Genomic DNA, 16,250 nt, shown 5'->3' with positions numbered 1-16,250 from the left:
CTCCCCCACGAGCAATGCACAACCGAGATTATAGTCCCCGCCCTAAGCATCCGCCCAGCCCAGGCCGTTGGCGCATACAACCGGAGGATAGATAGTTGCACCACGTGCGATTCGAAGATGTTGTTTTTCAAGCTACAAGTCACCAACAGAATTGCACCGCAGGCGCTTACCTATTTCAATCCGTCAAAGCCTCTGAAAATTCCATTTTGATTACTTTTGCAGCCACGTTGCCTCTCTATCGATTCCAGATGAAAAAAATACAATTATCAGCCGAGGGCTTTTGTGAGCAAACCCAGAAGAACGCGAAACAACATAGACCAAACACCTTCGCATGTCGGCTACTCCGCATGAGACGACATGTGATGCGTCGGCAGAGCAGTAAGGACATCGAATGCACCCGTTCCAATCCTGCCCAAACGGCCCATCACGATGCGACTGCTTGGCGTCCTGAGGTCATCCCAATCACCGTCGAGCACAGCATCCTTCAGGAATGAAAGAGTTGTTTCGAAACTCATTTTGGTGAATGGGCTAATGTTGCCGCGCAGGCCGTTGCGGTTGAAGGGTGTGAAGTCACCGTTGCGGGTCATATAGTCGGCAATGAGGTTCAAATGGCGGTTGTCGACGCTAATTCCGTGACCTCCGAAAACGCCGGCCAGTTCCGAGACAATATTGGTCCGGCACGCCTCGACACCATACACGTCCAGGACGGCAGCAATATCGTTCGTTGCGATCTTGTTCGGGTTGATGAAGTCGCCGTACTTTTGCATCGCCCTGAGGTTGGCCCCAGAGGTGTAAATGACTGGCACTGAAATATCCTTGCCTGTGATGGGGTCCGTCGTCTTGTGGTCCGCAGTGAAGGTACACGAGCCGACACCAGGTATTTGCTGGATAACTGACTTCTTGACTGCCGCTTGCACGATATTGAGCATCAACACCTTGGGAGTATCTGCCTCAAATTCGAGCGTGAACTCGCACCATTCTCCCGCCTCGTCGCTGCTGAAACGCGTGACACGAAGGTACCGTTCTTTCACACGCTCAGCTCTCCAGGCGCCCTCGCTTTCCGACTCATCGTCTTCTGCCTCCTCCTCCTCCTCGTCTGAAGCCTCCTGCCGAGTCTCGGGGACTGGGCTACCGCCAAAGCCTTCATCTTCTTCCACTGACTCCTCGCGCTCCATCTGTCGCTGTATGGCGTCGTCTTCGTCATCATTGGGTCCGTAGGATACGGCTTCTTCTCGATTTGCCTTGTTCTTAGCGTTTGTCGCATCGCCATCACCGTCATCGTCGTCATCGTCGTTGTCGTCCCCGCCACCTCTTGTCTCTCCATTGCCTGTCGCCATCTCGACAACGCCGGCCTTGGCACCGATATCAGGCGTGGCTGAGTTGGACTCACTTCGCCGTTTCTTGATCTCCTTGGTCATTATCTTCAAAAGATGATCCAAGAACCTCTTCTCCACGGTATCCATGACATCAGAGGCATCGATCGCGTAGGTCTTGGTGTATTCCTCCGAGGGAAAAAAGTTTAGTCGGACATCGTAAAGTTTAGCCAGCGCGCTATTTTGCCCCTTTCCAATGCGTTCATTGACGCTTGCGGTGTCAAGCACATCGGCCAGAGGCAACACACTGATGGACTTTGCAAAGATTTCTCCCTCTGTTGCGGAAAGCTCCTCGTGAAGAAGGAGAGTCATCGACGGCGTGGAGATAGATCGACTCGCAGTCATGAGAATCTCGCGAAGACGGGGAATACCAAGCGTGACGTTCTTCGCTGAATGACCGGCCAAATGGAATGTGTTCAGCGTCATCTGCGTAGAAGGCTCACCGACACTCTGGCCAGCTACGATACCGACACCTTCTCCAGCCTCGACGAGTGAACGCATGTATTTAGCGGCGAGTACGAGCTCAGCTGACTTTCTGTTCACGGCAGGAGCGTTGATAAGACCAGAGACATCCTTAGACTTGTCGCGAATCAGGCCATCCTCATTGTTCTTGATATACTGGGACATCTTCTCGTAGAACTTCTCGGACGTGGCGAAAGCCACCCTGGCAGGGTTGACGAGAGAAATGATTGGGTCTTTGGCGGCGATGTCGACCTTGGCGTGCTTGATGGCGCTCTTCATGTGTTTCAAAACGTCGTCCTTGTTGCCGGCAAACCTGTCCTTGAACTCGCTTCCGAAATTCAACTGAGCCGTTTCGGAACCGATGTTGCGGAGAACGAAGCCAAAGTCGGTGAGATACTTCTGCTTGGTAGGATCCAGCCCGTCTTCGCCATACAAGAATTGCACCAATGTGCCGTCGGCGTCGCGAACAGTAGAGTCGTACGAAACCGTCAGTCCTTCCATGCCCTTGATGATACACCTCTGCAGGTAACCAGAACGAGATGTCTTAACAGCGGTGTCGATAAGGCCTTCACGGCCTGCCATGTGATGGAAGTAATACTCTTGCGGCCGGATACCCGTCAAGAAACGCTGGACAATGTAGCCACCAGCGCGAACATCTGTCTCGAACGGCCGGAAGCAAGGCAAAGACTTTCCACTGACCATGAGAGGAACTCTTCGACCCTCAAGGACTTGTTGTCCCAAATTGCACGAAATGAGGTTAGCATTGACTTGGCCACCCTTGGCGCCAGATGTTGTCATCGACTGCATCTGGTTCTTCGGGAATTGCTTAACCAAACCGACCGGCAGACAAGCAGCTGTCACCATGCTAGAAACCTTTGCAGAGCTCTGGTTCATGAGCATATCGAGACCTTCCTGCTTGCTGTCGTCGCGCATAACCTCTTCTAGGCGAGTGAGAAGTTCTGGGTCATCGCTGCCGGGCTTATTGTCCTCCAGAGACACGTACCTGGCCGCAACCTCAAGACCGATACCCTTAGCAGCCTTGAGAGTTTCTTTTCGAGATACTTCGCCTTGAGGTGTGAGCCTCAGATCATCCATACCGCAAGTAAATGCCCGCATGTTCAGGTATCTCGTTAGAAGTCGGCCAATGCCACTCAGCAACTTGCCGGCAACCGCAGGACCGTAGATTTCATGAATAGCATGAATCAGGCCGCCTGAACTGGGACCGAGCTGGGCCTTGTCGAGGATGCCGGAAAGGAACTGACCATCCTGGAATAGTACAGTACCCTCCTCCGAGCCTTTACCCCACTGCTCGCCCTTAACCTGGCTTTTGCCGGTCATCCACAGTCCCTCGCCATTTGGCGGCTTAATGTTCTTCAGGATGGTGGTTACAACCTGCTTGCCAGTCCACCTGGGAATCGGCTTGATGATGGCGGGTGGGATAAGCTCAATCCTCTCACCGAGAATGTGGCCACTCTCCGGGCGTAACGCTGAGTAAATAAGCTGTTGATACGAGTCGCGATCAAAGAAAGTATCCTTGTTGCAAAGCGCCACGGATACCGAAAGATGGTCCTGAATTAATCCGCGAAGGGGCTTGCCTGCAGTTCCAGACAGATACTGGTGGTCCGTGTCGGCGATCTGAAGAGCCTCGGCTCTAGCCACCTCATTCTGGGGAAAGTGCATATTCATTTCATCGCCGTCGAAGTCGGCGTTGTACGTATTGCAGTTGGCGTAATGCATTCGAATTGTCTTCTCACCAGGCAGCACCCGCACCCTGTGGCCCATGATGGAGGGCTTATGCAGGGTTGGTTGGCGGTTCATCAAGACCACATCACCGTTTGTCAAGTGGCGATAAACCTTCTTGCTTTTCACGCCACTCATCTGGTTGTTGGTAGGGGCGAGAAGCTGGTTGGCGAGCGATACACGGTCATCAGTCGACTTGGACCGCAAGTTGACAATCTGGCCATTCTCGTACTCGATTGCCGCAGCGCCTGGCCACTTATCGACACCATTGATGACTGCTTGCTGCATATCTCTGAAATTGTGGCTTGTGACTGGCTCGGGGTAAGTCAGCTTCCGTGCAAAAACAGGAGGCACGCCGATTTCGTTTGTTTCGATGTTCGGATCCGGAGAGATAACACTTCGCGCAGCGAAGTTGACTCGCTTTCCCATCATGTTCTTTCTGAAAAGACCTTCCTTCTTCTCCAGCTTTTGTTTGATACCGTCTTCATTTCTCTTGGCCGCTGCGCCCTGCACAGGGTTTTTGCTCTTGTCGATTAGGGAATTGACGGACTCTTGTAATTCTGTCCATATTTGGTGCAGGTCGCTGATGTCTCTCGTTCTTCCATACTGATCCGTACCTCCGACGTTCTGGTGTATCCTAGCAATACTGACACAGTTCCGCAGAATGTTCTTGTACAGAGAGTTTTGCTGAGCCTCAGAGATCGAGTCGCCGGTACGAGCTTCAGGTCGGAACTTGTTTGGGGGAACAAGGATTGTGCGGAGAAAGAACATATCAGCCGTGATCTTAGCGGCCTTCTTAGTCACTGGCTTTGAGTTGTAGATCAGAGACATAATTTCCTGCTCTTTTTCGAATAGCTCTCGCAGACGAGCACGAACTTCCATGGCGCTGATGTATCGCTGCTGTCCCGGGGAGACATTGGTGGCGTCTTCGTCTCCTTTGTCCATAGGGCGATGCTCGTCACTGCTGCTGGCATCGCGCATCTCGACGTCGTTCTCTTCAGAGGAGGCCAGGTCGACATCAGCAACGCCTTCATCGGCTTGATAAGAGCCTCGCGTCGTCTTAGACTTCGATGTCATGGCAGTGGTTGCCATCGAGTCCTTCATGTGCAGGTTCCTTTGAGCCATGTGTGCAAGGTCTCTCTCGCTGAGGGCCTTTTCAAAGATTTTGACGAAACGGTCCTTTCGATAGGCCGGGGAAATGCCACCGCAGTTGTCGCACTTTCTGGGCTTGGTTATTTGCACCATAAACTCCTTAATGAGCTCCCTTCGCATTTCAATAGACCCTTCGTGCTTGCCCTTCCTCACCTCTCCCAGGCTTAGCTTGTGAGCCTTCAAACTTTGGCGAACGAAGGCCTCGCGTGCGCCAATGACGTTGTCGACAGTGGAAGTGCCTTCTTCCTCGGCCTCACTGTCGAAATCGGTGGGGACGCCGGGCATCGCAAGGCCCTTGAGCTCCTCACCAATGGCATCAACAAGATGAGCCTCATGCAGCAAGCCATGTTGGAGAAGTCGAAGTTTGCACGAGAAGCGGTTGATGTCGCGGTGGCGCATGCGAAAACCTTTGCAATAAGCGCACTGCGACCTCAAGAGCCGAAGGACTTGATCGAGGAAGATCGGATGGTATACAGGGACGGGGAGCTCGATATGGCCGGCGTGGCCAGGACAGGAAGACTGGTTGAGATTGCAGGTCGCGCAACTTTGGCAGGGTTTTTGTTAGTCAATTGAAGCGAGTAGAGTCGATTGCAGTGACAAACATACAGAGCATCGCCCCAGGAGCCGAGCGCGGGGTCGTATAGACCACCGGGGACAGGATTGAGAAGATTATCGAAAGTGCTGTCGTTCTCAATACGTTTGACGGAAACGGCTCTGATTTCCTCCTCGGTAAGAAAAGTGAACTCGACTGTCTCCACGGACGACGAAATAGGTTGTGAGATATTCATGCTGCCAATGAGGCTTCAGGAACTAGCCTGACACCGATCTGAGTCTATACAGAGGGTGAGGCGGAGGGAAACAAATTTTCCATTCAGTGTCTTGTCGGTCGGGTTGGTACAGGCAGCTCGGTCGCAAAATCAACTAGACTGGTGGGTGATCAAGTGTCGGCGGAAGGCAGGCAGAGGGGAACTTTTTTTTTGGCGGTGGTTCGCGGCAGAAAAAAAGACCCGCCAATAGTGGAGCTGTCGAGAGGTGTCGCGGCAACATCGAAATAAGGTAGTGAGAAGATGCCTACGAAATCCTCGGCAATCACCCTTATGTAAGAACTGTTTACACCAGCCTGCAGGCCTGCGACGCCATACACGAGGCATCGCATGCATATGCATTATCCCTTGCCTATCAAAGCACGCTCGTTACTTTGATTTCGTCCGTCCAGCCGATTCAGAAATCACAGCCGACGACTGTACTACTCGCTCGCCGACCCCCGTTGCCTTCTCGAAAGGGAAGCCCGCACCTCTGGACTAGATCCCCAACGCCCAACAACAAATATCTCCGTCATAACGAATTACGATGGATCGACGTCCCGACTCAAGCGGCCTAGGGCCTCGTCACGATCCAAACTCTCGAGTGCACAAGCCCGAAACCGCTGCCGACAAAATGGCTGCGTTGAAAGCAAGGGTGGCAGCGGCGATTGGGGGCAGCAAAGCCAAAGGCGTCCCTGAGGCTGGACTGCATCCTGCCCTTCAAGGTCTTGGGCAGGTTCAGTCTTCGGGCCGTGGAAGTGATAGAGCTCCTCCATATCGATCTCAGGTTGACTCCAGCTCATCGTCTTTGGCTGGTGCTAGGTCGTCGATCCCTTCAGCGCGGAGCCAAGACAATACAAGACCAAACCCCTACTTCAACGACCAACAGGCGGGTCCACCCACAGGAAGCCGGCAGCGACAGTCTCGCCCCCTTAACTTCCATCCAAGGGGCAGATTCATCCAGCAGGGCAATGCGATGCGACGACAGGCTGCGCTGGAGGAACTGAAGAAGAAGATCGCCGCGCAGACCAGAAAGGCTGGCATCGACGAGGAATTAGATCTGGAGAAGAACCTTGTGGTTGAAGCACCTCCGGACATCGAATGGTTTGATGAAGGGCTCGTCGATGGCGGTAACTATGACAACATCGACGATGAAATTCACCTCAAGATCACATCGGAGGACACAATCGTCACCGAGTATATTCAGCATCCCGTTGCATTAGAGCCACCGCAAGAGCGAAACAAACCTGCACCGAAACCCATGTTTCTTACGTCGAAAGAGAAAGCCAAAGTACGGAGGCAGGGGAGGATGGCCGAACTGAAAGAGCAACAAGCAAAGATCCGGCTTGGCCTTGTGCCAGCACCGCCGCCCAAGGTTAAGAAGAGCAACATGATGCGAGTCTATGCAGACTCGGCAGTCAAGGACCCCACGGCGGTTGAGAATCTAGTTAATCGCCAGATTGCGGAACGGCAACAGAAGCACCTAGAGGCCAATGAGGAACGGAAGCTCACCAAGGAGGAAAAACACGACAAGCTTGCCGCCAACCAGGAGAAGGATGCTGCCAAAGGCATCCATGTTCTGGTGTTCAAGATCAACAGCCTTGCGAATGGACAGCACAGATTCAAGATTGGGAAGAACGCTGAGCAACACTCTCTTACTGGCGTCTGCATCATGCACCCAAAGATGAATCTGGTTATTGTAGAGGGGGGGGAGCATAGTATCGGAAAGTACAAGAAACTGATGCTTAATCGTATCGACTGGACAGAGAACTCGCCATCGCGCGAGGGCGCCACACGGCAACAGGCGCGAGACTGGTTACTTCCGGAGAATGAGAATGGGGACTTGAGAGACATGTCGCGAAACGAATGCAAGCTTGTCTTTGAAGGAGAAGAAAAGACACGGGCGTTTCGCAAATGGGGAAGTAAGGTGTGCGAATCTGATGCCGAGGCCAAAGAAATTTTAACCAGATCGAAGATGGACAACTTTTGGGCCCTGGCGAGGACCATGTAGAAGTAGAACGGAAGAGGGGCATTAGGTCTCAATGCAGTCAAGTCAGGGCTTAGCCCAAGCCTTTCTCATCGTTGTAGCGGCAGAATTATGTTCATCGGACGAACACGAGTTACTATCACATCTCAGTTACCCCCAGGTGAAGCTACGTTATCAGGGTGCAGACAAGTTGCAAGTCTCGTCAGACGGGTAAGATCCGCTTCGGCAGGGAACTTTGCTGACGATCGGGCACTGGCTCTGCATCAGGTAGGTCAGTATCGTTCAGTCGAAGAGGACATAATCATACTCTACACGCAAGAGCACGAAAATGAGTCACAGTAGTGTGGTAAGGCGCGGATCCCTCTGTAAAGAGAAGCGACCCCACCGACTGGGGAAGCGATCGCGGCACATCTATTGTTTATCTCATGCGCGACGCGTAGCGAGGCGAGTTCTGGCCCGCAGTCGGAAACATCATCATACGAGCACATCATAGTGGTTACGAAGCAAAAGGTATAGATCATGAAGTGTTTGGCATTCCTTGCAGCCATCCTTTGCTGCTGTTTAATTGTACAACCCTTGCGTTGTTATCAAACGCATTCGTAACGCCAGATTACCCCCAAAAACCAAAGACGGTCCCTTCGTCAAGCATTCCCAAAGCGCGAGTCATGAACCACCCATAAGAGAAAATCGAAAGACAATGTTTAGTTGCGCTCACCGCGGAGGCGGCGGGCGAGCTGGATGTCCTTGGACTGGATGGTGACACGCTTGGCGTGAATGGCGCATAGGTTGGTGTCCTCAAAGAGGGAGACGAGGTAAGACTCGACGGACTCCTGAAGGGCACCGATGGCGGAAGACTGGAAGCGGAGATCGGACTTGAAGTCCTGGGCAATCTCACGAACCTGGGAGGGTGTTGGTTAGTTACCTTCATAGCGTGTGAAGAGAGCGCATGGGACTTACCAGGCGCTGGAAGGGGAGCTTGCGGATCAGAAGCTCGGTGGACTTCTGGTAGCGACGGATCTCACGGAGGGCGACGGTACCAGGCTTGTAGCGGTGAGGCTTCTTGACACCTCCGGTGGAGGGGGCGCTCTTGCGGGCGGCCTTGGAAGCAAGCTGCTTGCGGGGAGCCTTGCCACCGGTGGACTTACGGGCGGCTGTGAGGAAGGAGTCAGCGCTGTGCAAGTGGTTGGCAGGTTGCGCCAGGAAGGAAGTGCGTACTCTGCTTGGTGCGGGCCATTGCGACTGTTGTTTATGGTGATGAAGTTGATGGTTTGGGTGTGGTTGAGATGTTGGTTGGTGTATTGATTGAAGGCGGTGGGTGTGAGTGGATGAGGAGAGAAAGAGTTGGAGTGGGTGGAGGGCAGAGGGAAATAAATAGGTAGGAAACTGGGCTGGCTGCGGAGGGGAGTGATTGTGTGCCAGGCGGGAGGTGGCCTGTGCGTCTGCGCGCGACGGTTCGAAAAACCCCGTTTCTGCAGGTGCGATTACTTGGAAAAAGGCAGGCGCAGCTGGCGGGATTCTACGCTTTGTTGTCGAAGTGTGGATGGCTGATTTTTGATTGGCTGGAAATCTGGCATCTGCGACGCCACCCCATCTTTCCAGGTCCCACTCCCACGGCCTAAGACCCGGAAGGTAGGTAGGTGTAATACGTACCGGTCCACAGGCATTCTACCCAGAGTTAGTATCCTCACTTTTCCCCATCAAACGCTACCTTGCGACTTCCCTGTCACCCTGTCCGTGGGACATGCGGGATGCGGTAGCAGGCCCTATGGCGCTTCAATCACGCCTCACCTTGTCTGACGCGGTAACAAGTACGTAGAAGCAGTAGGACGCGATCTAATACCTGCTGCCCACTGTCACGCGTCTACGTCAGTCGTGGCATTCTTGCTGCAAGCGCAGAGGTCACCACTTTAATGGCAAGCAAATTACGTGCACTTTCATATCGAAAGTTACCGCCTTTGGGTCAAGCGAACATTGAATCATCTGGGCGCTTTGTACCGCGGCCGCCGAACATCGAACACTGAAACGCACCGAACAAACAGTAAGAAGAGAGATCACTAGGTATTCTGTCTGCTGCAGACCACTGCGCGATGAGCTTGAAGGGAACCAAGCGTGCGTGGGCGAAGGCTCTTACCCCGAAGTTCCACAACCTAACCGCCGCGTCGCGTGAAGGGAACCTTGGGGAGGCGCGTAGTAGACAGTATGTACTGTGTCGCACTCACAAGAGGTTTCCACAGTTCGTCTAAACTGCCAGATGGCAGAAGCAGACCCATACTTCTGCGTCTGCCCATTTGAAAAGTCGATGGCGCCTGTGCAGCGGCATAGACGAGCTTGGAATTTTAACTCGTTTTCTCATAGGCTCGTGCTAAATCTATCACCCATGCGGCGGGGGCGATAATACTCTTCCGCTTCGACGTTGAATCCATTCGCATGCATCTAGCGTTGAACTTGGAGTGAGTCCCCACTGTCCAAACGCAAAGACACAGGAGACGTGCAAGTCGCCGCTGTCGCGTGCAGTCATGGCTCTAGGATAGGCATCTGAATACTGTAGCCCTGTACCAATAACGCAACTTTCGCATAATGCAGCATAGAAATAAAGATGTGAGACATCTGTACGATATCTCTCATCGCCAGAGGTGTATTTATCCCCGAAATACCCTGACAGTCCACTATTTCTACGCGCGTGTTGAACGCGTGCAAAACTCGTTTAGCAGTGCGAGGCGGCCGCATTCACTAGTACACTACCTTGGTACCTAGAGCAGATCGATGTGGATGGAGTAAGGGATGGCTCCTGGTTGGCTAAGTACAGTGTAATTGTCCCGTGCTGCCCCAACTGGTCTGTGCACAGAGAAAAAGGCAGTTGTTGTTTTTGATTTTCGCGTCCAGCCCGCATCGGGAGCATTGCTCGGAGTACGTACCATTGCCTTTTTTTTTTTTTTTTTGGCTGATCCCGAATCTCATCAAGCGCGCGACCTGCTGATATAAATGCCGTTCCCCCTCTTCGCGTCACTCACCATGATCCTTCCCACTTCAGCCCCACGTTATCTCACGCAACCACTTTCGCATCCCTCCCATTACATCTCTCTCAGAGCCTCACTATCAACATTACACCTACAAACCCCCAACCACTTTACACACAATGACTGGACGTGAGTACATCCATGTGCTGCCATTGATGCAGTCTATATCCGGGTTCTCATGCTAATTCCTCTACTAGGCGGCAAGGGTGGCAAGGGCCTCGGAAAGGGAGGCGCCAAGCGTCACCGCAAGATTCTTCGTGACAACATTCAGGGTATCACCAAGCCTGCTATCCGTCGTCTCGCTCGTCGTGGCGGTGTCAAGCGTATCTCTGCCAGTAAGCTGCTCTTACTTCGTCAGGCATCAACAGCTCATACTAACTTGGTCCTCCCTAGTGATCTACGAGGAGACCCGTGGTGTCCTTAAGTCTTTCCTTGAAGGTGTCATTCGTGACGCCGTGACCTACACTGAGCACGCCAAGCGCAAGACTGTCACTTCTCTGGATGTCGTCTACGCGCTGAAGCGCCAAGGCCGCACCCTGTACGGTTTCGGTGGTTAAGCGTGTTTGTTCTTGCATGTCGGTTACGAATCTTTCTGGGGCCACGACGCGATCCACCTTGAGGCGCGGTGGCACAAACGGACTTTGGGAGTGGCGTGTTTTGTCACGAATGAATTGGGTTTGGCTGGTTTTGGGTGTTCTACTGTACCATACGGGAAACAACGGGGTTCTACATGGATGGCTTGATTGGCTTGAGACATAATCGATCACTCGCCGAGGCACGTTCTAGTTATTGTTGTGATTCTTTGCTCCTTTGTCCTGTGACGCTGTGCATAAGATGATGCTCGGCACGATTTGGACTCCACAGTGTTTGCTCGTGATCTTCTCTGTTTCCTTGGCTTGCCAACTGTGTTGGCAGCCTACCTCTACCTTATCCACTGCCTCGGCAGGCCATGCCACGGTATCACGCGTTTGCTCCACCGCTTACGAAATGACACGCTTTCTTTCAATCGGCGTCAACCTATGTGAAAGGGAAATCTTCGCGAGTCCCGTGCTATAGGACTCATTATGTTAGCAGGGTTCATAATGAATTTGGTGGGCTAGAGATTTCCTGGACATAAACGGGCTACGCTTTTAGAATGATGAGTGAGGACTGGGTCTCTGTACATGCTCGTTTGGTGCAGATGTTCGCCCACGTGATTGCCGTTTTCCTTCAAGGAGTTATCATGGCGTCAGTCTCGACGAACCTAGTCGGGATAGGCGTGTCTTCCAATTCCGATGGTTCATCTTGGTCTAGAATTGAATGTAGCTCCATTTGGATCCAGCTACCGCTTGATCTCATGAGAAGTATACTTTTGCAGCGATGTGAATAATGCAATGTTTATCACTCTCGTATGATGGAGATATACGAAGACTGACTGATCACGAAGGCGAAAGACAAAGCCCGGAGATTCCTCGTGAGATAGTCATCACAGCTCGATTTTCCCCAGCAGTGCTTTCGAAGCGTAAATACCGCACAAGTAAAATATTCAGTTTGTGTGTTTTGGCCATTGTGGACGCGTTTGGAATCCTGCATCTACGGATCGAATGATTACTTTTATTCATTGACATCAGCGCCATCGACACAACCATCAATGGCATGGGTATGTGTGATATTAATAGCGCGCCTTGCCATCAAGCCGAATGGAAAAGCCAGGGGAAGCCGTGCCGGACGAGCAAGCAACATGAAATGTAGTCGGCGCGCACTTCATCGATTGGAAAGCTACCCAGTGTGTTGAGGATGTTCGGGTAATGAAATGATGGGATGTGACTAGACAAGGGGACCGCCAGTAGGAATTGACCGCCAGTAGGAATGATTTACAGACTGCTGGTAGCATCACGGTTTACACGAACGAACACCTCACAGGGACATCATCGCATGTTTGGCAAGAAGCTGAAAGTTACCGCACTTCGTCGTGCGTATCAAACCGGGCTGGTCGGTCTTACTACCAACATGCCGACTAAGTGCGTTTTATTCCGTGCTTCTGCAAGCAGTGGATTTACTATCACTACATTGACCAGGATACCGGCGCAAACGGGTCCTTCGTGTTTACATCAGGACGGCCAAGAAGTGAGCGGCAAGCATACCACAACTGGGTTCAAACCTCGCTCGAATCAAGGCGCTGGTCGCTGGAGTCATGCTAATGGTCGCACACCAAGACATGATGACCCTCGTGACTCGCAACATTCATGAAGCGGTGGCACTTCAGACCTGGCATGTCCGTATCTCGGGCATCATGTGTCCAGAACATTGGCATTAGTTTCACTAAGAGTATAATTCCAGGCGTATAATAAATAGTTATGGAGGGTTGTAGGAATATTTAGTCGTTAACAAACATCTCTAAGAAATTAAATCCGAATCCGCATCAAGACGGTGCAGATACCTCGAAAGATCATGATCATGCAAGCTACTGTGGTGAACGGATATGCTACAGGAAGACATGTTGCACTTTGACGAAGAGACATCATGGGCATGGCTGAGCCACAAAGACTCGTGGGACCTCGGACGGAAGGTCGAGTTACGAGCCAAGGTAGGAGAGGCCTAGCGACAGTTGGTTTCCCGTCATGAGTGACGACGATAAACGCGCACCGCCGCAGAACAGCACCCAGCGGAGCGTAGAAGCGCGACCAAGTAGAGCCACCCAACCAGGCTCTTCGGGAATCGCTAGCGAAGGAAGACAGTTGAATAAGGCAGGCATGCAGGGTTGATGATGCTACTTTCGCGGAAGGCAAAGTGCGGCTGAAGCTCGGACAGAGACATTCAGGGACGAGTGAGACGAGGGCCAAGCCACACCTTGGGTTCAATTGGAAGGACCAGGATTTATAGCAGAAATATGCATCAATTTTCGCATTTTGAAGAGACGAATCAAAGCACACAAATGCAGGGACGCGGTTGGAGGCAGATGACAAAAGCTCAACGGCCAAGGCTTGAGACATTCATTGGCCTTGTGCCTTCCAGCAGCAGCAGGGCTTGACTTCGGATGGCGCCGGCCGGTACTGTTGAAGGGGATGCATGCGCCACCCCCATATTCCTGCTGGAGACTTCTAACTTTTACGGATAGGAGCGGATACGGATACCTGCACCAAAGCTGGCTCGCCGACAAGCCACAGTCCACACGCAAAGACCGAGGCCGCCGCCAACACCAACCAACACCTGCCGACACCGGTACCTTATCTTGTAGGGCTTGAGCCAGTCGAGTAAGGTTTGTCTCTGCTGCGATGCAAACACACCAGTCGGGAACCCACTAATTTTAGATCTCCACGGAACAGGCCCCAGCCCCTTGGGCCAGGCCAAGGGATCGACGGGAAATTCTGACGTTTTTTTCTCCATCGCTGTTTGTGCTGTCAGCTAGCGGGGCGGGAATGCCATTGTCCACTATGTGTAATGGTGTAAGAAGAATACCATTCTGGAAAAGGCCAAAGCTCCCAAGGGTGTGTGTGATTTTGCCACCCGACTTGAGTCGTGCCTTGCAGCCCTCTTCGACGCAGGTGTTCAAAATTATTGCTCAGGTTGTTGGGCAATCTCCCTCTCGACAACGAAGCGCGTAAGGTGACGAGTCCGATGACAGGCGCTGTGCACTCCGGACGTAAGGCGAGTGCGCGGCGCCGCCCGTGGTGAGTCAAGCCCATGAGTTTGTACCATTATGCACACGCACACATGTGTAGCGATCCGCACCGTGAGAATGGAACGATTGGAAAACGCAGTATCCATGATAATTGCATTTCGCCCGGGTGAGGTGGACTACCGACCGGCAAAAGCGGATGGGCCGGGGTAATAAACCAAAATACGTGTGCGATACGTAGGATTTCGGTCCAAGGTTGTCAGCTCAGCGGAAAGAATCCGTGCCTCTACCAAGTCGGATGGAAAACCAGAAACCCCATCCAAGCGCGGAATGCGGAATAGGTGGGCAAGCTGGTCCGGGGTGCGCTTCGTACGTAGACTGATGTGCCGGAGCTACCGACGCTGCATGCCGCGGCTTTGAATGTCAAAATGTTGGGGCCGCTCGCTGAGCTTAATTTGTAAGCGCGGCCTTCGCTGCGCGTCTGTCAAACCGGCTGTGGCACCCATGGACCAACAGAGGAGATCAATCCGTAAGGTTCCCGATGCTCCTGAGTGTGGCTTGTTAACCGAGATCGGTCAGTCGGATTCGGGTTGTGGGATGTCATTCCGATGCCTACACTTCGCGTCCCATCAAAGGCTGAGCCACATAGATGCGCATTTCAATTGGTTAAGCCGCGGAGGCGCAGTCAGGCCAGGGGAACCACGAAGACCGCACAGAAGGACACATGAGAAATTCACCCTACCCAATCGTCGCTTTTACTCAGTCCGAGGCGCTTGTCCGGTGTGCATGAGCCTGTATTCGGTACGAAAATCAATTGGATGCCACCAACTCGAAAATTTAGAGCATGGGAAAGCCGAAGACCAGAACGTACCGGACCTACAGGCCCGGACTCTTGGCTGCATGACAGAAAGGATCGAGAGTCCCCCATCCCGTAGTAGTATAGGACTTTAAGGATCTTTTTTTCCTTTTTCTTTTTTTCCCCTCTAGACTCTGACACAGTGATACCTGCAGCGCCAAGCGTACTACGGATGATTCCTTGCACTAGGTATGGATCAATCAACGACGGCACTGCATCGCTATCGGCAATGGCTCCATGAGTCTGTACGTGTGCGGTGCTTGATCTGGATTGCTGCGTTGGCGGAAACAATCCGGCGCGGCGGACATGTCCTCAAATAGAAAATGTATGTATTCAGCTTGCATCGTCTATGCGGGGGAAAAAAAAAAAAAAAAAAAAAAAAGAGTGATACGCGAGTCAACCAGACCAGGGCTCACATCTAAACCACGATCAGAGAGAGCTATGAAATGCAATTCGATAAACCGATGTGGAAGTTAGAAGGCTTTGCTACGGAAACTTGAAGTGCAAATGCAGCCCCCTTACCGGCGCGTACCAAGGACTGAACATCTACAGTCCGTTGCATGTCAATTCCTACTTCCGACTTCAACCGTGGCCGTGGGGTCCAACAAACATGAACGCTGCCTGCCAGCTTGGCCAGACCGGCCGACCGACCTAGCGACCCACATCACCACCGGCTGCCGACGGTCGAGACCGCTGTGAGGTCTTCCCGGCCGATCCCCCTCCATTCTCACAAACCGGCAAGGCTGTGATGCGACGGATCGGGAACACGAGCATGTGTAGGGAGCGCAGCTCAGCGATGAGGATGACTCACTCGAGTGGTCGCTACCTACGACTTACTATGGTACGCACCAAAGCATCAAACCCTAGCCGGCGGCAACGCAGAATGTATGCGTCCGCATGACAGTTTGTTTACTGTGACTCCCCGAACAGAACGCGTAAGGTCGGCTTCTCAGCGGAAAAACTACGGATGAGATTGAAGTCGGCCAGGAAGCCTGCGTCAAGCTCAGCCTGCGTCCGCTCGGTTGGGTCGGCTAGAGCCACAACTACGGCAACTAGTAAGGGTAGATCACCCGACAAGTAAGTGTGGCTGATATCCCAGATCCTTGGGTAGGGGGCACGGATACCCTCCACTCAGCAGGTCTTGGGTTTGGGTTGCCTCGGGAGCGTCATTCGTATCCTGCGCGGAAAGCTGAGGATGAGTTTCTGGTTGCCTCCGGAAGTTGAAGTCGGGAGGCTTGCGTCAATCGCTCACATGCGTGCCA

The 16,250-nt window shown here is 52.7% G+C and overlaps 4 protein-coding genes across 4 annotated transcripts; 2 read left to right on the top strand and 2 right to left on the bottom strand.

Annotated features, from left to right (window-relative positions):
- Positions 1-338: 338 nt before the first annotated feature.
- RPA190 (DNA-directed RNA polymerase I subunit RPA190) lies at positions 339-5,515 on the bottom strand (the record flags this gene model as incomplete). Its single annotated transcript, XM_037318428.1, has 2 exons — positions 339-5,271; positions 5,334-5,515. The coding sequence occupies 2 exons, from the start codon at positions 5,513-5,515 to the stop codon at positions 339-341; spliced, it is 5,115 nt and encodes a 1,704-aa protein (XP_037183353.1).
- Positions 5,516-6,506: 991 nt separating this feature from the next.
- Positions 6,507-7,541, top strand: prp3 (U4/U5/U6 small nuclear ribonucleoprotein prp3; the record flags this gene model as incomplete). Its single annotated transcript, XM_037318427.1, has 1 exon — positions 6,507-7,541. The coding sequence occupies one exon, from the start codon at positions 6,507-6,509 to the stop codon at positions 7,539-7,541; it is 1,035 nt and encodes a 344-aa protein (XP_037183352.1).
- A 677-nt stretch (positions 7,542-8,218) lies between these two features.
- On the bottom strand, positions 8,219-8,751 carry hh3 (histone H3; the record flags this gene model as incomplete). Its single annotated transcript, XM_037318426.1, has 3 exons — positions 8,219-8,416; positions 8,475-8,668; positions 8,733-8,751. The coding sequence occupies 3 exons, from the start codon at positions 8,749-8,751 to the stop codon at positions 8,219-8,221; spliced, it is 411 nt and encodes a 136-aa protein (XP_037184267.1).
- Positions 8,752-10,653: 1,902 nt separating this feature from the next.
- On the top strand, positions 10,654-11,091 carry hH4-1-1 (Histone H4; the record flags this gene model as incomplete). The annotated part of the gene is made up of 3 exons (XM_037318425.1): positions 10,654-10,663; positions 10,732-10,869; positions 10,928-11,091. 3 exons carry the CDS (start codon positions 10,654-10,656, stop codon positions 11,089-11,091), a joined length of 312 nt encoding a protein of 103 aa, XP_037184268.1.
- Positions 11,092-16,250: the final 5,159 nt, after the last annotated feature.

The sequence above is a fragment of the Colletotrichum aenigma genome (genome assembly GCF_013390185.1).
Source record: "Colletotrichum aenigma strain Cg56 chromosome Unknown KSG_Cg56_contig02, whole genome shotgun sequence".
In the NCBI taxonomy this organism is placed as follows: Eukaryota; Fungi; Ascomycota; class Sordariomycetes; order Glomerellales; family Glomerellaceae; genus Colletotrichum; species Colletotrichum aenigma.
This window is presented reverse-complemented; position numbering and strand designations above follow the sequence as displayed.